Source organism: Stylophora pistillata, chromosome 5 (assembly GCF_964205215.1).
Source record: "Stylophora pistillata chromosome 5, jaStyPist1.2, whole genome shotgun sequence".
Taxonomy (NCBI): domain Eukaryota; kingdom Metazoa; phylum Cnidaria; class Anthozoa; order Scleractinia; family Pocilloporidae; genus Stylophora; species Stylophora pistillata.
Genome location: NC_142523.1, coordinates 38,025,310 through 38,050,986, shown reverse-complemented (window position 1 = coordinate 38,050,986; position 25,677 = coordinate 38,025,310). Strand labels below are relative to the sequence as shown.

The 25,677-nt window shown below is 39.3% G+C and overlaps 2 protein-coding genes across 4 annotated transcripts in view; one reads left to right on the top strand and one right to left on the bottom strand.

The window, feature by feature from the left end:
* Window positions 1–11,495, bottom strand: part of LOC111333378 (uncharacterized) — a 33,871-nt gene extending 22,376 nt beyond the window's left edge. For 2 of the 3 annotated variants that reach the window (XM_088759843.1, XM_088759845.1), the window contains exons 1-4: window positions 5,868–5,989; window positions 5,420–5,526; window positions 2,612–3,005; window positions 222–616 (exon numbers count right to left, since the gene is read on the bottom strand). In XM_088759843.1, coding sequence (XP_088615969.1) covers window positions 222–616; window positions 2,612–3,005; window positions 5,420–5,495 — 865 coding nt within the window. In that variant the 5' untranslated portion in view covers window positions 5,496–5,526; window positions 5,868–5,989. Of the gene's footprint in view, window positions 1–221; window positions 617–2,611; window positions 3,006–5,419; window positions 5,527–5,867; window positions 5,990–11,407 lie in introns of those variants that run through there. The other variant, XM_088759844.1, reaches the window with a different exon arrangement.
* LOC111333373 (uncharacterized) overlaps window positions 6,106–25,677 on the top strand; it is a 92,747-nt gene continuing 73,175 nt past the window's right edge. The window contains exons 1-7 of the mRNA XM_088759840.1: window positions 6,106–6,388; window positions 15,363–15,586; window positions 16,715–16,999; window positions 18,555–18,737; window positions 19,838–20,020; window positions 20,532–20,786; window positions 21,927–22,121. Of these exons, the coding sequence (XP_088615966.1) occupies window positions 15,376–15,586; window positions 16,715–16,999; window positions 18,555–18,737; window positions 19,838–20,020; window positions 20,532–20,786; window positions 21,927–22,121 (1,312 nt within the window). The 5' untranslated portion in view covers window positions 6,106–6,388; window positions 15,363–15,375. The remainder of the gene's footprint in view (window positions 6,389–15,362; window positions 15,587–16,714; window positions 17,000–18,554; window positions 18,738–19,837; window positions 20,021–20,531; window positions 20,787–21,926; window positions 22,122–25,677) is intronic.

The window sequence follows — 25,677 nt, the reverse complement described above, 5'->3', positions numbered from 1 at the left end:
CTTTATGAATGAATCTCCATTCTAAAGTAGTAGTCTCATCAACCTAGAAAAGAAATACTAATATTTCTGCATTGGGTCCATTATCACTCTCTAATTTAAAATATAGGTATGGCCTTTCCGAGAGGCCGTAGTCTCAGTGTAATTTTGTACATGTGATGGCCCTTGCACATAAACAAACTAAATCTTGCACAATCTTAGACATCTAGACATCTTTTACATACCTGATGGTTGCCGCGAGCTATCGTATGTTACAATGCCCATTGGTTTCCCGCCATTAGTGCTGTAACTGGCCAAAACTTTTCCGGTTGTAGCATCAACTTTGTGACCTTGATAGGAGTTCCAATCCGTGAAAAACAAAAACGGTGGATACAGGGCCACTCCAAATGGGTGTAAACCGATTCCCCGCAAAAGTAACTTTCTGTTGCTACCATTATAATCGACTGATTCCACTCTATCCAATCTGGCGTCCGCCCAAAAGATGCGTTTGTTTCCCCTATCAAGGTCAATGCCATTCGGCCAGACGAGATTCGTACTTATGATGGTAAGTCTTTGATTTCCACTTAGGGTGGCTCTTTCAATTTTTGGATAAGCTCCCCAGTCAGTCCAGAACATAAAGCTGTTTCAAAGATAAAAACGATTGTTTGCATTGTCTTATACTTCACTATCAATCTCTAAAAGAGGTTTATCAGTTACATGTACCACATTAAAAAATTATGGACTAAAAATAGATTTAAATTCATTTAAGTGAAATAATGCGGAGAAACCATTTACTGAAAGTAAAAGGCAAAAGTTATTGACCAATTTTGTTTTTAATTATCATGATCAGGTATCAGTTTTTCTTTCAGAACTAAAAAATAGAGTTTTCTTATTTTCCATTTGTTTTTTCGAACTACTGACACAATTGGGACAACAATAATACCACCGTTGTGATTAAAGTAAAGAAAATAGAGAAAGACTAAAACTAAGCACGCCCTGTTATTTACAGTACTGAAAGTAACGTGTTGGATAATAAATCTCTTATTGAACGTTTTCTTGTGTAGTGTCGCTGAGTATGTTAACGAGTTTTGCCGTTTTTTTGACGAGCCTGAAGGGTGAGACAAACAACGATTTAAAATACTCAGCGATACCACGCAACAAAACGTTTAATGAGACTGATATAGTTATTAGGTAAGCAAAGAACGAGAGCAAACACGTTTTCGTTATCAGGAGTGTCCGTATTGTTTAAAGATCAGTCATCACACTAGGTGGTTCATTCATGGCGAGGTAATCCTTAAGTCCAACACAATCCGATAAATATATGCAGTCTGATGATGTAATGAACTGCAGTCTTATTCTATCAATTTATACAGGCAGCCTCGAAGTTTTTGTCAAAACAATTATGTGCAAACACCTCAAAACTGATATTTTTTTTCTACCACGATGGTTTTATTCAGCATTTTTCATACTTATTACAGCTATTTTTCTTACTTTTCCACAGAATAGGAATGTTGGTCAAAGGTTTGGAACAAAATAAAAGGGAACGACTATTGATAGTGAAAAAAAATTATATAAATTTCATATTTTCTAAAGATATCTCAGTCTGCACACACTCCTCTGAATTAAACCCAGTTACATTAATTATTTCATAACCAATTCCCATCAGTCGTCAAGACAGTTTGTTTCTACAAATTGGAATTAAAAGCCTCATGCTTCCGTTACTTGTGGTGTTGTGTATTGCAACAATTTTGTCCTTCAAGTCTTTACTTCTTTGAAATTCTAAGCCCCCCTGGGAGTCTTTACATAGCAAAATAAAATTTAAAAAGCAAAAACAAAAAATTAGGTTCTCAATTTGAGCCAAAAAGTTTATGTAAAGGTTGAGTGGATTGAAAGGCTTGCCTCAATCATATTTTACTGAAGCAATTAAAAGCAAAATAGCTAAGACCCTGTATGCGCAGTAAAAGAGTTGATTGAAGTTTGAGGTTACACAATTTTAAGCTAATAAAGGCACTCAGGTGCAAAAGTGGTGCATGCATTAAACTGCCCTTCTCGAGATCTCTGACAATCCCATAAAAATCTATTATGGCCTAGCCCGTGTTTTATTTAATTAACAGATTTCAGTTTTGTTTCTCACGAAAAATATATACCAAGAAGTCTGAATTTAACTAGGGAATTTAAGCAGTTAAACGATTTGCCTGACTTGGCCTCCCAGTTACTTATGTTTAAATAAGGCTTTAGTAGACGCAAACAAGTAGTTGAAAATTTTTTACAGTTTAAGTGCAAATCTTTATAATCACAACTGTCTTTGTATGTACCAGATATTGGCAATTGTTAAATGAGAGCCCTTAAATATCAAAGCTATTTTATTGATACTTATCAGTATTGAACTAAGTTCTTCAATTCTGCAAGCCAGCCGTGATTGCAAATACAGATGTGAAATGCATGCCAAACGTGTAAATACACTGTTTAAAACATGAACAAATGGCCAATCAAAAATGTTTAAAAGTCTCCAAGTTGATTTAAAGGCCTGAGCCTAAAAGCAAAACAAAATAAAATAATTAAGTAAGCATTCTCCTTTCAGCTGTACACAGAATATCACACTTATCTGATACATAGACTGTGAAAGGCTACTTACTTCCCATCAAGGTCCAGAGCTATATCTCTAGGTTCATCAAGGCTAGAGGAAATAAGAGTACGTTGATTGTAGCCACTCAGGTCTGAAATTGATATTTTATTGTAGGTTGTGTCTGACCAGTATAATTTAGAGGTCTTCCAGTTCACAGCCAATCCATCACAAACTCCAATATTGGTTATAATTGTTGTGATACTTCCACTGTCAATGCGGAACCGCTTTATGTTTTTCTCTGTAACATCACTCCAGAATATATAGCCCAAGTTGAAATGAATCTCTAAGGCAACAGATCTTGTTAAGCCAGAAATGATGGATCGAACGCCAGAAGTTTGATGGTCGATGGCAAGGATATCAGAAGTGTCTGCCATTAACAAGCACGGAGGATTGCATATGGTGACTATATAAATAGAAAAAAAAACAGCATTGAAGTTCTTTCATTCAGCTTTTTTGAAATCTGATACAAAGCAAGCAAGAAAGGAGTAAAGAAACAAGCAGTAAATGAATAAACAATGAATGTAAAAATAACTGCGTAAGTGAATAAAAATATGGATCAATTTTTCCCAAGGCAAATTCGATTCATAGATTTTGGCAGAAATTTACTGAGAATCATCACAAAATGCTTGTAAAAATAATGTTAAAAACAAGTTAATAATGATAATAACAATAATAATACTAATAATGATGGTAATTTTGTCATCATTTGTACATGTTCATTCTTTTTAGTTATCATCACACCATTCTTGAACATCATGATTATTATCGCCAGAAAGTTCTCCCTGGGTTCAAGCCAATTACATTCTAATTGGCCATGACAACCTCAACCATCCCTTGGCCCTTAAAAAGCAGTATAAGTTAAAGGTCTAATTGCGATGGTCAGTGCCTAATTTTCTTCAAGTATAAGATATTCCACAAGGTGAACGTGAAATCTTTGGTAATTCTTGCATTTCTTGGTTAGCATTGTTATGATAATCATCTTCATTGTTAATATGATTACATGTATCATTTTTACTTGTGTAACTACACTCTACAAGTATACAGTATTATCATAATTATCATTGTAATATCAATGATATAATAATTATTATAATAATAACTACAGTATTACGATCATTATTGTGACTATCACTATGCAATATTATGAAATGTCATGGTTATAGTGGATAGCCCTTTCAGAGCAATGGTAGATTGCAAGGTTATACATTCACATTTATTGAGACATATGATAAGACTCTGAAGAGAGTTACAGGGTATCATGGTGTGACTAGACTGAAGAATAGGCAAGTACATAAGATGAGATTAAGAAGAAAAAATAGAACATGTATATCTCTACGTTTAAATCTAGAATGTGAATGGAGAAAGATAAAAAAGGAGAAGAGTCCATAGGTAAAGGTGAAAGTAAAGCCTGGCTGTCAACACAGGAAATAAAGAAATTCGACGCGGTATGGCGAAAGAATATCACCGAAACAAATTTGTAATCGTTGGATGGTTACTTGTAACATATTTTCGCTGATAATCTCCTTGCTTCTGTCAGTCATATTGGCGGTCGGCATTTTGAGTTTTTCGCAGTGTTGACATAACTTGACATTTGGTCACTCAAAGACGTAAATTGTTGGGAAAATTAAAAAGCGAAAGAAAAACCTGCTTCTTTTTTGCGCAAATTCGCCCTCTTTGAGCAAATTAATAGGGTATGTTAACTTTACGGTTTGCCTTGAGATTTGGTCCAAAGACTCCCGAGATACCAACCTTACTATTATCATCGCGATAGCTATGGTTTTTAAGGCCTAGTCCTATTAGTTCATTTGTATTCGTTTTCAATGCTTAATTTTTTTTTCCATCCAGATGTTTGACGTATCCTGCGATTTTAACCAGAAGCGAAGGAATTAGGAACCAAACGGTTTTCATGCAATACGTCCAATACGTGTCTACTCTTTTTTCGCTTGAGCAATGTGATACTAATACAGGATTTAGGGCGTCTTTAAATCGAAATCCTTTGATGTCTCCCTTTGATGGCTGGATTTTTGCTCCAGTTAGTTTTCTTAATGAGCCACACCAAAAGTACCCCGCTGAGCTATGACAAAAGGTCACTTAAATGATGACCCAAGACTATGTGATCAAAAGAAGTATCTATTACTCTATCTTTAGGTTTGAATCCTTTTTTTTGTAAGGTTTCCAAAGGGAATCAATAAGGACTCAGTATAGGCAATTGAATGTAGATCCGCTCACTGTGATGTTATAAAATCGAGAGACGCATCTGTGTTTTGTTCCATCAAAACCCAGAAGATCTAGAAGCTCAGTTGTAGGAATTTCAAGAGAGACACTTCCTGAGGAATGTATATTATCTCAATAACCTTAGACAGATATCTATGATAATTATCAACAAGTTGATATAGGTAATTAAATTCATCGAGAGCCGCAAATTAAATCCAGAATAATATAATGAATAAGATAAATGAACATGCACGCAAATACCGAGATAGATTGAGTGACTCTATGTTTTGAGGGAGTGTGCGCTACGTTATCAAGCGTTTGTCCATAAATTGTAATAATAAACGGTACAGTATGCGAACAAAAGCACAGAACACCAGGAGTAACAAGAAACACGACTGAAAATTAGTAAAGCATACAAACGTATACTTGAAAGCATCACTGGTGACATGACCGGCGTAGCTGTAGTGTGGTGAGACAGGAATGCAAAATATCACTACCGAGTTATTTCAAAGCGAATAAGTTCGAGCCTTCATAGAGCTTGGCTTCTAGGGAGTTAATTGAATTCACCGAATCAGGCTATCGCGGTGGTTAGTTGTAATGTACCTGCATAGACGCCTGTCCTCTTGTTGTTTGTTATGGTCAACACAGACAGGGTAAAAATCCACCATACTAAGCTCATGGTTGCCTCAACTTATACTGCAAGTTATAATCTATAGAAGTAATAAAACAATGAAATTTACTTTACTAAGCGATGAAAATGTGCCCTTCCCCCTTCCCGCGAAAAAGTCTGTTAAGGAATTCGAATTCAAAAGCTACAAGCAAAGGGTTGATTAATGATACTAAATTTTCCACGGTACACAGAACATGAACGCAGATTTATGTTCTAACAAACTCCTTTATTTTCTTCTTTCCTCCGCCGAAGTCTCTACCAGAGCTAAAATCTCATTCTGCCCAATCCAGAGTTGGAATCGATAAATATGGACTATGCTTGTAGATTCTCGAAATAAAGTCTACCTTAGCTTTGTGCATCTATGGATGAAAACGGGCATACCTTAGGATGACTTTTCAGATGTTTTACGTGGTTATAATGGAGGCCATTTTTCCTGAGCGTATATCAAAGCAAAACGCCGTAGGGGACATTTGAGGTAACTAAGCCTGTAAAAGCAATTTGATCACTTTTGTGTGTCTTTTTTTTTTTTGTGTCCCAGTTTCAGCAATGCGTACCAGGAGTAGGTTTACTCTAAAAAAACAAAATCAATAAACAGAAAAAACAACAGCTTCCATAGTAACGCCCTCATGTACTTAGTATTGAGGCTGATGTATCAGTTGCATTCAGTTGCATTTATTATCAGTGTGTACAGCTTCTCCGAAGTAATTGTTTGTTGAACGCGGGTACTTTGCGTAGAATCAATTCTTTTCATCAAGGATTACATTTTCATTTCTCCAAGCCTGCTCAGTCATCAAGTAGCGATTTCAACGTCACTGAGTAAATCGAAGTCGCGGAAAAGAGTCAACAAACGCAATTCTTGATTCGTCTGCAAAGTTCATAGGGACCTACGTTGCATTTGGAAGGTGAGAGCATACATCTTTCACGATTTCCCTACTTAAAACTTAGATAGGTGCTTGATCCGCCAAAATGCATAATAGGTCTCACCTTGCTTAGTCATCCACTACCTACAAGATTGGTTAAAGGCGTAACAATGGGAAAACCATGACAAAGGAGAGTTTTTGCCTCGAAATTTAGTGGCTAACTCGTATGAATATTCCGTGTATTACACCATAGAAAAAAATTTAAGAAAGCTGTTAAGAATCTTTCGATTAAGGCTCTAGCTAGAGGTTTATTCCCTTCATTTCCTTGTAAAAAGCGCAAAATCCTTGAGATGGAGCCGAAGCGTGCTAAATAAACATGGTTGTATGCGTTCAAATGCTCCGTTTTCGATGACCTAACATATAATATTCGTGGGTATCTTGCGAGTTGTGTAGGACTCGGAAATCACATTTGCGGTGAGACAGTTTGCATCCTACGTAACGTATCGGTTGCATAAGGACTGTGCTTTAACGGTAAAAAACACGAACGAGACCATTAGCGTCCTTTATGACCAAACACTGTCGCGCCTGAGAGTTTCTTGAAAGTAAACTGTAAGCTTAGGAAAAACGAAAAATAAAATCAAAGCTTATCTCGTTTAGTGCAGCCAATTTGTTGCTCCGTAATTTTGCTTTGTTCTAAAGCATGCAGAGAATTTTGGCATATTTTGCGCCTTCTCATGACCTTCAGATACAATGAATATATGAAGTTCATATTATTTGAACTGCGGTGTTAGATACGTATAATGCACGATTCTCGCAGTAGATAGCGCTATTTAAGCAATAGCGAAAATCAGACCTGCAAAAAATCAGGCCTGTACGGGATTCGAACCACTGACCTCTGCGATACTAGTGCAGCGCTCTACCAATTGAGCTAACAAGCCAACTGGGAGCAGGCCGTTAAGTTGATTCGTAATAAACCCGAATTTCTCATGACCTTATTCGGTAAAATATTAGTAAAATAATGATTTCTGATCGAAAATACCAGAAGAGCCCTGAGGCGAATATCATCAATTGATGTTATCAAGCTTATCGATGATATGATTTCATTGCTTTTTTTATTCATTCTGATAAAGCACTGGTGTTTCTCGAGAAAACCTCATCTTTTAAGTAGTCATCCGTTATATCTTGAGGTAATAAGCCATTTTACGAGTGGTTCATTCTGCCTCGGTTTTTATCAGACATTCTGGTGAAAAGTATGCCGAAGACATGTAAAGAAATGCGATCTTAGATGAATAGCTCTTGGACCCTTGACTGCTTCAGCTGTTGCACGCGACTAATGCGTGATAATCAGGTGGGATGATTGCGTGCCACAATTGTGATGGCTATCATACGAAAGTATCTTTGTCATTGCAGTAACTATTTTCTCCTTTTGGATCTCAAGGAAAAGAAAAAGAAATATAATTACCACCAAAATTGCGATTAGATCACTCATATTTCAAAGCAATCCGACATACATGGTTCAGTTTTAAAATTTGACGAATGTAACCGGGAAAATTACAACTAATTGACCCAACGTTTCGACTTTCCCGTCTATTGCCTTCATCAGGGGTTATCTATTCGTTGCAACAAGATGTCCTTTTATACACTCACTAATTAGCTGCACTTTTTTTCTGACAAGGTGCAAACAGGCGTCAGGTAGTAAGCCGCCATCATCACCATTGAAAGGAGCGTGTGCGGGATTGATATGCCAAGCTTCCAAACAAAGGCGCTGGTGGTAGCGGCGATCTGTAGCGATCAGTTGTGATAATTTTAAAATTATTCCACCCAATCGAATGGTTAGTTAGGCATGCGTGCTCGGACAAAGTTGAACTTTCTTTTTTGCAAAAACAAGACAGCATTCTGATGCTCTTTTTAACGGGTACCAAACTGAAGTTTAGTCTGTCCGATATACTCGTGATCACAGTCATTGCACGGTTCATTGTTCCTTCGTAACAGGACCCCAGGTTTTGACAAAATATACCCCAAGGTCTGAAAAGGTTATTTAGCAACTTTAACGTTGTGGCTATGCAAAATTATGATGATGGGCTCCGTAACACCCTGGATGTAAGGAATAACAGCACAACCAGTCGCTGGTTCATTTTCACCAGGAGTGTTACCAATTGTAACTGGCTGTTGGCAGTTAGTGAGAAATGTTTTGATGTAAGCATTGACCTTTAGAAAGTCGGAGGCATATTTCTCTCCTCAACCTTGGAATAAATGATTATTAATATTGCAGTTCCTACCTTACCTCGCATTCCAGTAATTAAAAGCTTATTTATCTTACCTTTTTTTTTTTGCTAGGTATTTTTAAGGGTTTATTCCCTTATTTGCAATACGAATGATTACGGTACATGGGAAAAAAAAATCCCAGACGATACTATTGCAGTGTTCTTTATGACGGACCAAAAATAATGTGGCACTTTAGAGTTCGTTTCTTTCCGCATTAATTTCTTTATCTCAGAGGCCAAATGGTGATAATGAACATGCTCTTCAGATTTCTAGGGCTGACAGGACGGCTAGTGCGTTACTGAACAAATACAGAGGGGAAAGGATCCGGAGTTCGTAGCCCTAATAAATTATATATGAAAAAGGAAGCAATCCCTGAAATACGAGAAAGTTTCGAAAAACTCGAAATTCAGCTAGGACTTGAAAAGCATAGAACTGCATGACTTTAGTCTAAGCAGAAACAGCAGTAGACCCTCGCGGTCCAATTTTTTAAATTTTTTTTCCTGTTCATGTCAAAGTAAGTGCTATTATTTTAACTATAGTTTCCAGGGAAAGCTTTGGTGAAATATTGAAACGGAAGTGAGTTATATACAAAACATATTCTCGAACTGAATTCTTTTGCCAGCTAAAGTATGAATAGGCAATAACAGTATGTTAACATAAGTGACTCCCTAAGAGTTTGTTTCTGCAAAACTTCCTTGTTTTTGAATTCCAATCGAGTAAACATCTCCTGATTGATTTCAGTTGCAAGTGGAGATATTTTTATTTATTATGTATTTACTTATTTACAATATTTGCCGATAGGCAGGGACTCCGCAACAGCTTTTCCGCCAATCACTGCGGGCCCAGTAGCCCACCCCTCCCACCCCAGGGGAGGACATCCATCACACAGTAATCTCGTGCGTGGAAAATTAACGTCTCCTACCCCCAACCCTGCAGGAGACGGGACCTCCATCTATTCGTCCCTATCCGAGAAGACTAGAATATCTAACCGTTTCTTGATATTATAGAAAGGCAGCATATTCTTCTCAATTATTGTAAGACCTTGAGTGTTAGTCCGGCCGGGGCTCGAACCCTCGACCTCCCGCACAACAGTCTAACGTTCTATCCATTGAGCTAACCGGGAGGCGGTTAGATATTCTTTACTATGGTAATCTCTCCGCGTTTAAGTCTAGAATGTGAATGGAGAAAGATGAAAAAGGAGAAGAGTCCATAGGTAAAGGTGAAAATGAAGCCTGGCTGTCAGCACAGGAAATAAAGAAATTCGGCGCGGTATGGCGAAGGAATGTCACCGAAACAAATTTGTAACCTTTGGATGGTTACCTGCAACATGTTTTTAACTGATAATCCTCTTGCTTCTGTCAGTCATATTGGCGGTCGGCATTTTGAGTTTTTCACAGTATTGACATAACTTGACATATGGTCACCCAAAGGCGTGAATTGTTGGGAGATTTTAAAAGCGAAAGAAAGACCAACTTCGTTTTTGCGCAAATTCGCCTTATTTGAACAAATTAATGGAGTATGTAAACTTTACGGTTTGCCTTGAAATTTGGTTCAAAAACTCACGCGATACCAACCTTGCTATTATCATCGCCATAGCTATGGTTTTCTAAGGCTTAGTCCTTTTTAGTTCGTTTTGTTTTCGCTAGTGCCTTTCATTTTTTTCCATCTAGAAGTTTGACGTACCCTCCGATTTTATCCAGAAGCGAAGGAATTGAGAACCAAACGGTTTTTATGCAATACGTGTCTGCTTTTTTTCTTTTCGGTTGAGCAATGTGATACTAATACAGGCTTTAAAGCTTCTTTAAATTGGCATCCTTTGATGTCTCCATTTGATGGCTGGATTTTTTCTCCAGTTAGTTTTGTTCATGATCCATAAGAGAAGTAACCCGCTGAGCTATGACTAAAAATTATGCGATCGAAAGAAGTATTCATTACTCTATTTTAAGGTTTGAATCCTTTTTCTTTTTTTTTTTTTTTTTTTTTTCTTGAGAGGTTTTCAAAGGGAATTAATTAGGATTCAGCCTAAGTATAGATCCGCTCATAATGTTATAAAATCTAGAGACGCATGTGTGTTTTGGTTTATCAAAACCCAGAAAATCTATAAGGTCCGCTTTAGAAAGGTCAAGAAAGGCACTTCGTGAGGAATGTATCTTATCTCAATAACCTTCGACAGATTTCTATTATGATTATCAACAAGTTGATACAGGAGATTGATTTCATCGAAAGCTACAAACTAAATCCAGAATAAAAAAAAAACCAACAAGAAGATACATGAAGATACATGAACAGGCAAGCAAAGACCGAGATAGAGAGTGTGACTCGATGTTTTGAGGGAGTGTGCGCTACGTTACCAATTATTTGTCCATAAAAATGTAATAATAAACGGTACAGTTTACATCAGATGCGTTACTCATTATCAACCCTGTTATTCACTGACTTCTACGTAACTGAAAATTGTCTAACATTTCCTAGTACAGTGAGCTATCTGACCTTTTTAATGATGGGTGACTTTGCTTTTGTATGCAAGAAAAATTAAAGAATACCAGGAGTAACAAGAAACACGACTGAAAATTAATAACGCATACAAATGTATATTAAAAAGCATCACGAGTGACATAACCGGCATAGCTGCAGTGTGCCACACTGCATTCCTGTCTCACCCGGTAAGACAGGAATGCAAAACAACGCTGCCGAGTTGTTTCAAAACGAGTGAGTTCGAACCTTCATAGAACTAGGCTTTAGGGAATGATTTGAATTCATTGAATCAGAGTTTCGCGGTAGTTATTTGTAATGTACCTCCATAGACGCCTGTCCTCTTGTTTCTCATGGTCATCACAGATAGGGTATAAATCCACCATAGTAAGCTCATGCTTGCCTCAACTAATCCTTCAATTTATAATCTATTGAGGTAATAAAGCAACGAAGTCTACCTAATTAAGCGATGAAAATGTTTCCTTCCTCCTTCCCGTACAAAAAGTTGGTTGATGAACTCGAATTCAAGCCAGCTCAGTTATCAAGTAACGGTTTGAACGTCACTGAGTAAATGAAAGTCACTCTAAAGAGTCAACAAACGCAATCCTTGATTCGTACGTCTGCAAAGTTCATTGGGAAATACATTGCAGTTGGAATGTGAGAGCATTCACCTTTTACGATCGTCCTACTTTAAAGGTACATAGTTGATTAATCCGCCAAAAAGCAAAATAGGGCAGTACCTTAGTCATTCACCACCTACTAGAATGGTTAAGGACAAAACAATGGGAAAAGCAGGACAATGCAAAGTTTTTGCCTCGAAATTTGCGTGTGTAATCAAATGGTTACCTTTTAATAGCGTGGATGGCAAATGAAATTCACAACCGTAATTGTTTTTACTGGTTTATTCTATCGAAAACCGAGAACATGAAGAAGAATGTGGTTTTCGTTTAAACACGAAGACGCGCTATGTAAGGAAGTCTTCCCTGGGAAGACCTCATTTGCTCATTTGTTACTCACCGTTGACGTGTGCGAGTCAAATTCAAATGCTGGTAGACGAACAAAAGGAGCTAATGAGATATCTATCGTTTACTTCCACCTGCATGGTGGCATGAGGTAACGTGCGAACCACCTACTTCGATCTCAAATTTGCCGCCACAAATAAAGACAGTTTTCATTGGAGAAAGGAAATACAAATCTTAAAAATTCTTGTATTGTGATGAAGACATAACAAAATTTTTAGGAATGCGCCCGCTGTTCACTCCTTTGGAGTAGCTGTAGCTCAAGCTGACTTCACTCTAAGAGTTCTACATCACACGACGGTTGATTGACAAATGGTCCAGTGGGACATAAGGCTCCTTTTATAGCGCACCTTCGTGTTTAAAGCATACATTATTGTTAAAGTTCGTAATTTTCTGAGTTTCCTCACAAAAGTAGCTTTCGAATTCTTCGTGCCTGCTAATAATGTTCCAAATGTTTTCAAATGTTTGTTAAATCTCGAAGCCATCTTGGCTCTGATCGAGATACAAGAGATGTTACCATGGCAATTTTGTAATTACACATGTGAAATTACAAAATTAAGGAGTAATTTGTCACTAATGATATTAAGTGGCTAACCTGGATCAATATTCCGTCTGTTACACCATAAAAAAGCTTTAAGAAAGCTGTTAAGAATCAGTCAATTAAGACGCCAGGTAAAAGTTAATTTCCTACTCCGTTATTTTCGCGTATAAAAGTGCAACATCCTTCGGATGGTGCCCAGGCGTGCTAAGTAAACATGGTCGTATGCATCCAAATGCACCGAATTTGATGGTTTAACATATAATATTCGCGGATATCTTGCAAATTGTGTAGTGTTTGGGGGACACGAAAAATACATTTTCAGTAAAATAGTTTGCAAAATACATCCTACGACCTTAATTGTGTATCGTATCGATTGCATATGGATTACGCTCTTTCTCGTTGATGTAACTGGGTGGACAAAGATAAAGTAAAGAACGTGAAAACTGATAATTTTTCTGCTTTACTCACTAAATTCCAAAAAAAAGTTACATCATCACCTCTAAAGCCAATGTGTGCCTTAATTTACTTTCATTCAGCAAAGTTATTAATACAATCGATGTTGTTAGTTTTTCTTTCCTTTGTGTAGTGTTACACGATAGACTTAGAAACTTGTCCCACACATCCTACCTACTTGAATAGTTCTCATTGATTAATAATATTTGCAGTTCCTACTTTTAATTTTCACTCGCATTCCAGTGATTTAAAGCTAATTATTATTTTTTCATTCTTTTTGTCATTAAATGGATATCCGTTATATCTTTAGGTAACAAGCCATTTTACGAGTGGCTAATTATACCTCATGATCTTGGTAGTTTCTCTTTGGTTTGTGTAGGGTTATGTGAACTTTTAAGAGGCTGTCTGCATAGGAAACGACTACAGAATTCCCTCAAGATTTTACTGTGAAATATTTGATCTATTCTGTCAGCATAAATTGTATTTATTTGGTTCGTAAAGCTATTTTATCAAATACTTGGCGACGAGGTGAGAGGACGGACAAAAACAAGGAAATTGTTCATTTCAGGGTCAATTTTCAGCGTTTCGCTGGAGGCTCTAAAAACTTACACATTCCTTCAAGTTACATAAATCGGACATGTGGTATCATTTTACATCTCTTCTTTTGATTAATAACAAAATATGTAAATTCTGACCAAACAATTAAGAACTGCGCTGTTTTGAAAATACCACACAAACAGCACTTTCGAAATTTGAGCGAGTGTGCTGTTGTTCCAAGACGCTTTTCTCAAAAGTATAACGGGATATGGAGTCCTCGCCACTATCCGTGTGTAGTACTAGGGCTATTGTACTAAAAACCAACACAAATATTTTTGGCAACTGGTCTTTGCGAGCTAAAGGAGCTCGATGAACTTTACTCATTGTTTTCTGCAATAGTACGTGAAGTGCAAATGGCTTAATTTATGTATAATAGTGTTACTCCATTTCTCGCTTGGAGTCAATATCAATTTGAGGCAGTGCCTATTTTCAAAATTAGCACGGTGGTTTTGTTAAGGTGAAGATGTCAATAAATTCATTCAAACTTGCCCCAAATCTATTAATTACGAAGGTACAAATGAACATCTGTGTGACATTACGTTCAACTGTCTCGTCTTGACCGCTGTCTTATGCTGTTCAGGCGGCATACTTAAGCCGAGCTGAATCGAATTCAACTTTAGGCCGACCTAAATTATTCAATCCTGGCTAATTTGAGTCAGACGCCGAACTTATCTCGGCCGAAATTAATTAACTGAAGAAAATCTGTCACCGGGGCCGGCGCAATTCAGAGTTAGAAATTTGATCAGTGTTACAATAAACGAATGTTATTTGTATAGTAAGGTCGTTCTAAGGAAGTTATATAAGTATTTTATTTGGTCACTTCTATGAAGAAGTATTTAAATGAAGTGCGGCATTTGATCAGTAAATGTTTCGGCGCAACCAAATACACCTGCTTGAAATATGAAATTTTATTATGCAATCACTGTTCAAATTTTGAAGAAAAACAAAGATTATGATGCTAGTAAAAGCGTCGCTTTTTGTAAGCGATACACAAAAGAGGCGGGGAAGGACGTTGCTGACGTAGAGGACAACTACATAAAGCCCAAACAACCGACAGAGCGACGAATCAGTGTCAGTTCGAAAGGCGTAGAATAGATATCTGTCAGCATCGTTTTGCTCACCCTTTCAAGCCACCATTTTTTTCCTGCAACACTCCTTGAAATATGCTTTCCTGTAAAAACGGCCGGAAACATACATTAAAACAATTCATGCATTTGATTCGGCTAATGTGAAGTACGGCGTCTACAGCCGTTCTTCCCGACTAAGTCAGGCGGGATTAATTGACTGAGCCGATCTAAATTAAATCAGCCGTTGCGAATTGATTCAGACGCCGTACTTCACATGAACTGAATTCGTTGAATTCGGTTCGGTTTAGCTGAAGTATGCCGCCTGAACAGCATAAGACAGCGGTCAAGACGAGACAGTTGAACGTAATGTCACACAGATGTTCACTTGTACCTTCGTAATGAATAGATTTGGGGCAAGTTTGGATGAATTTATTGACATCGTCACCTTAACAAAACCACCGTACTAGTTTTGAAAATAGGCACTGCCTCAAATTAAACTGGGCCTCAGTAATTTACCCATAATGCTATAGAATTCGATTCTTTCGTTAATTTAAGCAAATTTTCCCGTGATGATGGTGGCGTCGTTTTATTCATTTATCTAGCTCGGTAAAGATTATGGGACCTATTATCAAGCTTGTGTTTCTGTTGGCGTTGGCATATATTGTCACAGAGAGTGTTGTGGACGCCTGTTGGTTTCACGGAGATTGTAGTCAGAGATCCAGCCGCCCAGTTTCCAGGTCCCCGCTCCCACCCTCACTCCCTCCTACCCGCCTCCCACCTTACCGACGTAGAAGACGCTGGCCAAGAATTGGCGGGCCAGGATCTGGTAATTGCGATTTTTACTCTCAACTAATGCTTAATTTTCTTTTCTCCAATGCCACGTTGTCAAACAATACAGAATAGTCAAACAATAGTACTCAACCTTTTCGCACAACATCTAAATGACTCATGATTAAGAAAAAGAGAATGATAAAAGCGAAAAAAAAAAACAGCAGCAACAACAAAAGCATAAAGAAGAACATCTTGTCATATTGTTAATAACGGCCCACGAACAGTAAACATATTTAAGAGCGTGTCCATGAGAAAAACGGGCAGGGGCCGATAAACCTCAGATCGCCGATTTGGCTCAAACTTGGCACAAATGCTAAGTATCCTCAGTTGACATATTTGTAAAATTAATAGGTCAAAATATTTAGTTCCCTAGGAGACATAGGGTCTCCCTAGCTGCGAAAAAAATTTTCAAAAAGGGCTCAAATTCCACTATTTAAAGATGCTCTCCTACTCTCTGGAAAGTTCCTTATGAATTTCAAGTTATTTTAAGTTAATTAAACAAAAATGTGGTGTACGGAATTTTGATGATATACTAAAAAGCGGGAAGTAGATGTAAATTTCACGTCAGCACGGGTTATGAAATAAATTGTCCGAAAACTTTACGATTTTGAGCCAAAATCGGTGACTTGAGGTTTATTGCCCCTGCTCGGTTCTGTCCGGTTTTCACGTAGGCACACTCTTAAACACGAGGATCGCTGTGTCACATTGCATGTAACAGCCAGGAACAAACACATTTGGTAATGATTTCCTGTGTTACTCGGGGCGTGACAGGATTATTAGCTATACCAGTACCAGTAAAGTAGCCAATATGCTCGTTACATGTCCAATGTTCTCCTTTATTCACCTGTAAGATACAACAAAAACGAAACAAAACAAAGGTAAGCGTATTGAAGCGAACTAGAATGAATTAAAGCGGTTGCTGAAGTCTGCAAAGCTTAATTGACACTGATTAACCTAACAATTATCCTGCCAACAGAAAACTCTTCAATGACAAATATTACGAGATACATTTGTACTTTCCAAGTACATTGTTTATGAAACTTCTGCTGATAAGTTGGGGAGTGTTTATGGTGGAGACCGAGGAATGAACACGGAATTAAATGTACCCTGACTTTATTTTCAGCTCTAAGACATGGCAAATGGGGATCATGGCAGCCAACCAATTGGGATTTGACTCCGTGTACCAATGGTTACCAGACCAGACACCGCTATTGTGACAGTCCATCCCCGGCCCACGGCGGAGCTTCTTGCAAGGGGTATAACTCACAGCAAAAGGACTGCGATGAATGTTCTCTTGGCTTGGCAGGATGTGAACATCTATGCGAAAATCTACATCCTCCCCAAATGTATAAGTGTCGCTGTCGTTACGGCTATAGACCTTCGCCAACAGATTCGAAAAGATGTGTTGGTAAGTCTCAGCATGACTGTCGCTATCGAAATCAGCATCTCTACTAAATCACCATCATTTAGCCCCGGGCCTCCACCTCCGTCATCTCACTTCACCACCACCTCACCATTCCCATTTTCACCTCTATGTCAAAGACCATCTCCCCTATCCATGCCTCTTCTTTCTCTCCTCTCCTCCATCTCCTTCCTCATCCCCCTTTTCCCTTCACCATCCCCCATTTCCTTCCCAATCCCTCATGCCCTTCCCCATTCTCCTTCCCTCATCCCCTTCTTCATCTCGCACCTACTTTCCCATCCCATTCCCCAACCCCTCACCTATCCCCTTCCCCATCCCCTTCCCCATCCTCTTCCCCATCCCCTTCCCCATCCCCTTCCTCATTTTCCAACCAATTTTTATCCCTATTCCTTTCCCCATAGTCTTTGCTATCCCCTCCCCACCCCTCAGCCACTTATCCTTACCCATTTCGCATTCCTTATCCTCCTCCCCATTCCCTATCTCCTCCCCCATCCCCATCCCTTACCCATCCCCCATCCCCTTCCCCATTCCTTATCCCTCATCACCTCCCTATTCCCCATCCGTCATCCCCTTTCCCATCCACCAACCCCTCCCATATCCCCATCCTCCATACCCTACCCATCCCAGATACCTTTCCTCGTAACCTTCCTCATCTCCCTCTTTCTCCCCATCTCCATCCCCATCCCCTTTCCTAACCCCTTTTGCTCTCCCCATGCCCATTCCCATCCCCTATGCCCATTCCCATCCTCCATCGCCTATCAATCCCAAACACGTTTTTCCATAATCCTCCCCATCCCTCATCTTCTTCCCCGTCCCTTCTCCATCCCCCTTTGCTTTCACCATGCCCTTCCCCATCCCCTTCCTTATTCCCTTTCCCATTCCCATCGCCATCCCCTTCCCCATTCCCATCCCCTTCCCCATCCCCTTCCTTATTCCCTTTCCCATTCCCATCGCTATCGTCATCCCCTTCCTCATTCCCATCCCATTTCCCATCAGCTTTCTCATCCCTCACTCCCTATCTCCCATCCCTCACCCATCCGTTCCCCATCCCCATCCTCATCCTCATGTCCATCCCCAGAACTCAGACCGAAATTGTTCGACAGAAAGTTGAATTACCCATTTTAACATCTAATTTGAAATTGCAGTGGCTTGAAATGTTTTTATTCTGTACAAATGTTTTGTCGATCCAGTAGTGAGCTGGTTTGTAGTAAGTTGCATAAGTTGTTATTTAATTTTCCTGTAATATGATTGCTTTCTTTGAAAAAGCAACCGATTAGGTTTTTTAGTAGAGCATCCTCTTGTCTGAAAAAAAAAATTCGATTAAGAGCAAAAAAATGATGCGATTTGTAAATAAATGGCACCAACGAGAGTCTATCAGGTTACAAAGATCACCAGTAATTTGAAAATGGATGTAATAAATCAGAAAGGAGTCTTCATCAGGACTAAAATCATATGGAGCCTAGCTTCGAATCCGATATCCTAAAGATGAGATTCAGGATAAATGTCACTAAAATGAATCCTTTTTGTGTCTTTGTTTCAGTGCACAGTTGTCCACCTTTGATTCCACCACTGAACGGTGAAATCTTGCCCGTTAGTTGCAAAAACAGAACTATGCATAATCAAACGTGTGTTTACAAATGTAATCGTGGGTTTAAAGGGATAGGATTGAGCTCGAAAAGATGCGTAGGGGGAAACTGGCCGGAAGATGGATTTCACTGCCAAGGCAAGTCACTCATTCTTTTGCTATGATAATGTAGGCTTTATGCTGCCTTAAGCTATTTTTGACTTCAAGTGAAATACTTGTATGGAAAGTGATATGTTCTGAAATAAAACAAAAAAGGTAGTAACAAACTTGAAGGTTTCTTGGAGAGATTTCCTGATGTGTCATAAACTTTAACATGCTACCCATGTAAATATTATGGCCTATGGTGTTCAAATTCAAAGACAAAGCACAGGCAGCCCAAGCTCACTACTAGAAAAGCGGACGTGACTCTTACCATGTTGTGCAACGTTTTATATTTATAAAGGTTTGTATCGGATGTTATCGGTTTGCCTTCAAAGGGTGAAAAAAATGTCTTGTTTTGAAATAAAATAGGCTTACCTTAGTGCCTTGTTGTTAACTCGCCCAAAAGGCTTAAAAATGGCCTGAGACTGCTAGGAATCAACAAAGAAATCAACGTCCGCTTTTCTAGAAGTGAGCTTGGGCTGCCTGTGGACAAGGTACCGTTCACAAACGAATTTGCCGTCTCTTTGCCTGCCTAACAACTTGGTCTAAAACAAATTCTAAAGACAGCAAATCAATAAGTTTTTCAACGGCGCCCACCGATGTCCCCAAAGAATCTCACATGGAAGTTAAAGGCTCTCCTTTACGGAGAGGGTATATCTAGCCATAGATTCATCATTGCAGAGCTTACAGAGGCCATGAACAACTGCTTCCCTCAGCTCTTCAATTCTTCAGCTCCTCCCTGATGAAAAGATGCCTTAAGAATGTAGACTTAAATCACTCACACAACCATTTGATTTACCCGCGTTTCCCTGGAGCCGCTATATCTCATACTTCCTCGACAACACAACTTCGTTGTATTTCTGATAACAGTAAATAGAGTTTCTGAATTAAAACCAAGTGATTTCTGACGCCAAATAGCATTATTTACGACAAATGTTTGGTTTTGTTTTTTGTCTTTCTTTTTGCCATTGGGTCAATTATTAATGCGATGTTCAAGTTTTCTTTGGATGGTTAATATGGATTTTTTATAAATAAGAAAGTCAAACAATGTAGAATGTTTGAAATTTTGCTCTCTTTTCCTCATTTTGGTACTTTAGTTAGCGATTGTCGACCATTGCGAAAACCGGATAATGGTCAAATCTCTCCTTTGGTTTGCACAACAATGCCACTGCACGATCAAAATTGTTCCTACCAATGTAACAGAGGCTTCAGACCCATTGGATCAACAAATGTTATCTGTGATGATGGACAATGGAACGCGACTGGATTTTATTGCAAAGGTAAGAATAATTACAAAGTTACTATTACAAAAGGTATTGAAATGATATCAACGTGTTACGTTGCAAATGAACCACAAAGTATTTCTAACTAATTCAAAATATCATTAGGGACCAATCATTATTCATCAACTTGAAGGGCAGGATTTTTTTAGACAATCACAAGGTTTTCAGGGGGAACTTACAGAGGGGGATCAGTCGTCGCCAAAAGAGTATGAAAGGGGGACATATATAAACATTGAGTGTTTACTCTATCCCATTCACACCTTCTCCCCTTCCGGCCTCTTCCCTTCGTTAGGATCTTGACTACACAGGCTACCGTGTTCTGTTCGGGACAATGATTTATATTGCATTGATCCAATGCAGAAGACATGTATGATTTGAAGCTAAAATTTCGTAAGGAAAAAACATTTTCATATGAATTGAATTACGCAAAAATGTAACATGACACTTAACAGAATACAATCCCACTCAAGGTTGAAATGCTTTTCATATGCTTTAACTTTTTATCAAGATGTTGAGCCCCCTTCATTCGGAGACACTTGTCCATCTCCACAAAGTGTTATGGCAGACATAGGGACTACCTCAGCCAAAGTCAGCTGGGGACTTGTTAAAGTTACAGACAACAGTTACTCTAATACTGGCGTATTTGCGTCCCCTAAAGTTTCGTCTCCACACGTGTTTCAAGAAGGAAACCATACCGTGACCTACACTGCCACCGACACATCAGGAAATACCAATTCGTGTCATTTTAAAGTTACTGTGAAAGGTAAGAGCCGAACTAAGTCTTGCTGTTGCATTTGAGCTCTATGCTCGCAAATGCCTCTCTGATACTTTTTGAAAGAAGCGACATTATAGGTCGGTCTATTTGGTTTATTTTTTTGTTACGTTGATGGCGTATCAGGAACGTTTGCTTATCTGTACTTTATATCCATTAAAAATGGCGTGACATGAATTTTGGTGACGGTGTTAATATCAACGCTCCAATATGATATTGCGGCACAATGAACCGTGTGATGAACAATCTCAAAGACTAGAGGCTTGAAATCAGATAACACCTGTAATCAAATAATACCTGCAGCTGTGAATCGTATGCTCAAAACAAGGCTTGATGTATTATGCAATGAAAATACCAGCGATCGATAATCATATTGAAGAGAGGATCAACAAGAACCACAAATATAGCGGTCATTTTTGATTTAAGCCACACAACTCTAAGATAAAGTACGGCTATGTAGGTCACTTAACTCGTGAGCATTATAGGCAAAACGTATATTTTACGTTGGATTGACCAGGCTGTTTCTTAAATTACTGTCTATTAATCATAGAAATATTTCATTACCACTGCTTTGGAACCGTCGTTCTGAATGGAACGTACGCTTTTTGGCATTTAATAATTTAATAATAAGTTATTATATAGCGCATTAAAATTGAACTCTATGCGCTTTACAATTACAATTAACAAAATTTCAATAAAAATCCTATACATGTAGTTTTCGCTACTCTACCTAAACTAATGAATTATTTCGTGTTATACATATATTTGACAACGTACGATATCAAAAAAAAATCTGGTGGCTTAATTTTTGAAAAGATAAGTTTTCAATAAGCGTTTAAAGGAGTCAACAGATTCGGCATTTTTTATGCATTCAGGTAGTTGATTCCACAAATACGGTGCGGCGTAGGAGAATGCTCTTTGCCCATACGTTTTAGTTCGAATTGTTGGGACCTCAAGTAGAGGCATGCATGACAGAATGGGAGGATGTGCGTAGAGTTAAGCTTAAAGCTGACATACTGAAGTCATTTGGGATGACCAACTCAATTAGTGTAGCGCTCGAGAGTCCTTTAAGTGGGGGACATTTTCGACTAGAGGTAGATTTCTCAGAAACTGTATGTAATCATTCCTTAGTGCTTCGATGTCCTGCACTCCTACCCCCTAAGAATGGCAAGCTGGAGAATGCGGCTTGTGGGAATGTTTATGGAAGAGTTTGTCGCTTAGCTTGTAGCAAGGGTTTTCAAATAAAGGGATCCGTCGAAAGAAAATGTGACAAGAAAAATGGAACAAATATCGTGCACTGGACAGGAAGTACAACTTCCTGTAAAGGTAAGAACCTTCCAACATGAAACTCTTCTATATCCGACTCATGCAACTGTCATTCCCTTACGCGAACTAAATTAGGTCTTTCGTATTTTTATCTGGTTGAGACCACATTCAAAAGGTTTCGGCGCACACTTAGCGTAGTAGTAAGAAAATTGTATTTGATGTGTAAAGTTGAATAACGAGGAAAAGGAAGACTCAAGCAATTCCGTAATGCCAAACACCGCTTTTCCAAATTACTTTTACTTAGTTTTCTGGCAAGATTCAAGGGTTTGCGTCGCTTGTTTAAAAACTAGTTCTAAAGTTCTCGAATGCCAAGATCGATCTTTGGCTAGAGCGCTGACGATGATGCTGACGATGACGATGACGATAAGGATATCGATGACGATGAAGATGGCGTCGAAGGTGACGATGATAACAGTCATTTCCATTAGCGACATTTACAAATGTCTGATTAAGTTAAACTTTGTTGATCAAATTTTTAGAACGCTTTGAATTCCTATTCTCGTGCCACCATACAGTACGCTTTAGCTTTACCCAAAAAAGCATGTGCACTGGGGCAATCTCATGGGGATGCTTCGCTGATAATTCATTTTGCACTGTTTCTAACGATCACAGGCTTCATGTTTCAAAACCTATTGGGTTAATAGGCAAAATATTGATTTCTTATTGTGGCGAGTGTTCAAAACCGACATAGCTAAGGGATGTAACATCGTAAATATTTTTTAAAGGAAATATTTACATACAGGTATGTATGACCTGTTACAGTCAGCTCGCGAGCTCACGGAAAGAACAAGTGATTTAAGAACGAGTCTAAGAATCAAACATCTTGGGAAATCAAAATTTTCAACCCACCTTTAAATTTTGCACGCAGCTAGGCACTCAGAGAGGATGCACAGAAATGCCCTTTTTTAAAAATTTCAGCACTCTTGTCGCCATGGTGACAACGGCTGGTTGTTCGAGGCCTGGGGCCTAATTTTCATACAAAAACATGGTAATACAAGTGTAACGTGTTAATTTCTCTATCTCAAGCTAAATACAACATTACAGATTGGTACTTCTAGCATACATAGTGACATTATTCGTCTTTACTTTGATTCATTCAATTTTCCCTGGGAGGAAATGTGAACACAGCAATAGATTATTTATCTTGGTACAGTTTCGGTAGTTTCTGCTGTAGGGTAAAACAGGGAAAACGTTTGTCTAAGTTTCTCCAAAAGTACACCGATTCTGGAAATGAAACTGCGCACTTAGTTTGTTATAATATTCTAGTTTTTAAATATGTAGAAATCTATGCGGGCCGGCCTCTACTTTTAATAGTGGCAATTCGCGAACGAAGCTTCAAAATCAGATATTACATAAGTTGGCATTGTTTACATCTAATGTTCTCTCCAACAAGTGTATCAGACAGATGAAAAGTGCAAGACTTTAAAAGAATGTTATCTTCTAAGTAATATCCCGAAGAGAAATCTCTCCTCTTGCCTTAATATTTTTGAAAAAATTGAACAAACTTCATGGAGGATTACTTGACGTAACTACAAAAGTTTTCCTTAAATCGTGTGCATATCATCCAGATCTCGAGTACTGTACCCTCTTTCATGGGAATTTAAGCAATCCGAAATCCTCTGACGATACACCAGATTCGATATTTCAGCAGATTTCCGCGCATTCTCAGGTAAAAACAACCAAAATAAAAGAGAGGAAAACCTTGATTGAACGTTCGTAAACACCGATTTTTTTTTTTATAATTGAGGTGGACGGCCAGGCTCCCGTGAGGGCGGGGCAATGCCTGCCTACCGACACGTCTAATCCAACCAGAGGCGGGATTGCAATGCCTACGGGTTGGGTCCACCACAAAGCGAGTGATACCAGACACCAACTTCGTTGGGGAATCGGACCCCACCTCACCGGAAACTAACACACTCGCTCCAAAAAACTGAACTCACTCACACATGAGACGACAATAACAAAAGAATGATAATTCTAGCCCCTGGCCAGCCAAAGGGTTGGCCACGAAAAAAAACAAAACAAGAATTATAGCCCCTAGCCAGCCAAGGGAAGGCACATGAACAAAAAAACAAAACGATAATGATAATCAGACGTGGAACGGGACACTAAAAAAACTGGACGGTACAAAGGCCCCTGTGCAGTACACCATTAAAGGAGACCCATCACAAGGGGCTACGTGGCGGACAAAACAAAAACACACTCACTCAGTTGGGATGAGATCAGTTAGATTGCGAAAACTAATGAAGTATTTACAACAGAAGCAACAACACCGTGGCCGCCCCACTGTCGGTGGAAGAAGTGTCGGCGCCTGTCTGACTTGAAGCATTTGAACGGTGTGGGAAGGTGAAGCTTCAAACGTCACAGGATGTTAGCCATCACCGCCGCAGCGCCAGGACGGGTGTTACGGAAATGAAAGTCGTTCCGAGATTGCCAGACGCAGAGCTTTGAGAGGTTAAGTAGGTATACAAAATACAAGGAGTGGCAATCAGCTCATCCGAGCTGAGGCCGAAAGGGACATGATGAAGTGACAGGACAGGAGACATGGGTGAGAAGACAAACATCTGGGACTAGAGCCAGGACAGAGTGCTTTGAACAAGAGGACAATAGAAGAATAGGTGCTCCAGCGTTACCACTGTGGCACGCAGAAGAAAGGAAGAGGGATTGGCAATCCGAACAAGGCGAGACCCTGGGCGGTGTACAGGACACCGCGTGTAATCTTCCAATTAGGGTTGATGACCGGGCGATCTATGCTGAAGAAGGACAGGGAGCGCCACCTGGCGGACCAATCCAGAGAGGGAAAAGTAACACTTAATTTATCCACACAATGCGTTTTGACCATGTTCTAAGAGAGCAAATGCAGGTAGCAGGACTTTGTGGACATGTCTGAGGCAGAGGTGCAGACATGCCCACAAGAACAACCAAAACCCAGACAATTCCCGGCGGTGGAGAAGGATCCATTTAGGCCCAGCCAGGCTAACAAAAGGGAACGGTTGGCAAAACCCTGGGGTCAAAACAGAAGGGACGAGAAAAAACGACTAGAGGAGAAACACCAAAGAGGGAGTAACGCCAGAAAGACAACATAACACCCCAGTCAGAATGGGGAAAGACAAATCTCCTCACCCATTGACCAACAACAGTCCACACCCTATAACGGATATCAACAACAGAAAACCCACCGAAAAGAGGAGACTGTGTCACTGCAAAGCGAGACAGTTCCTTCCCCACGCATGTCAGCATGTGGACGAGTGACGCGAAATACCAAACCTGGGCAAGGGCCAGAGCATTGATGACTTGGGCCTTGCCACGAGAATACAGGGAACAAGAGCGCCAATGTTTGAGAAAATGGTCCACCGCGTCAATCCGGGGACGCCATTTGTCTTCGTAAAGGTTGCCGGGGCCGACGAACACGCTCAAGACATTTAACTTAGTGAGCGACCAATCCGGCGCGACTGGAGGGTCCGTGCGCCCAAACCAGCGCCCAAGGCAGAGACCTTTAGGTTTCTCCCGGTTTAACTTGGCACCGGAGGCCACCTCGAAGAGAGTGTAGGTCTCG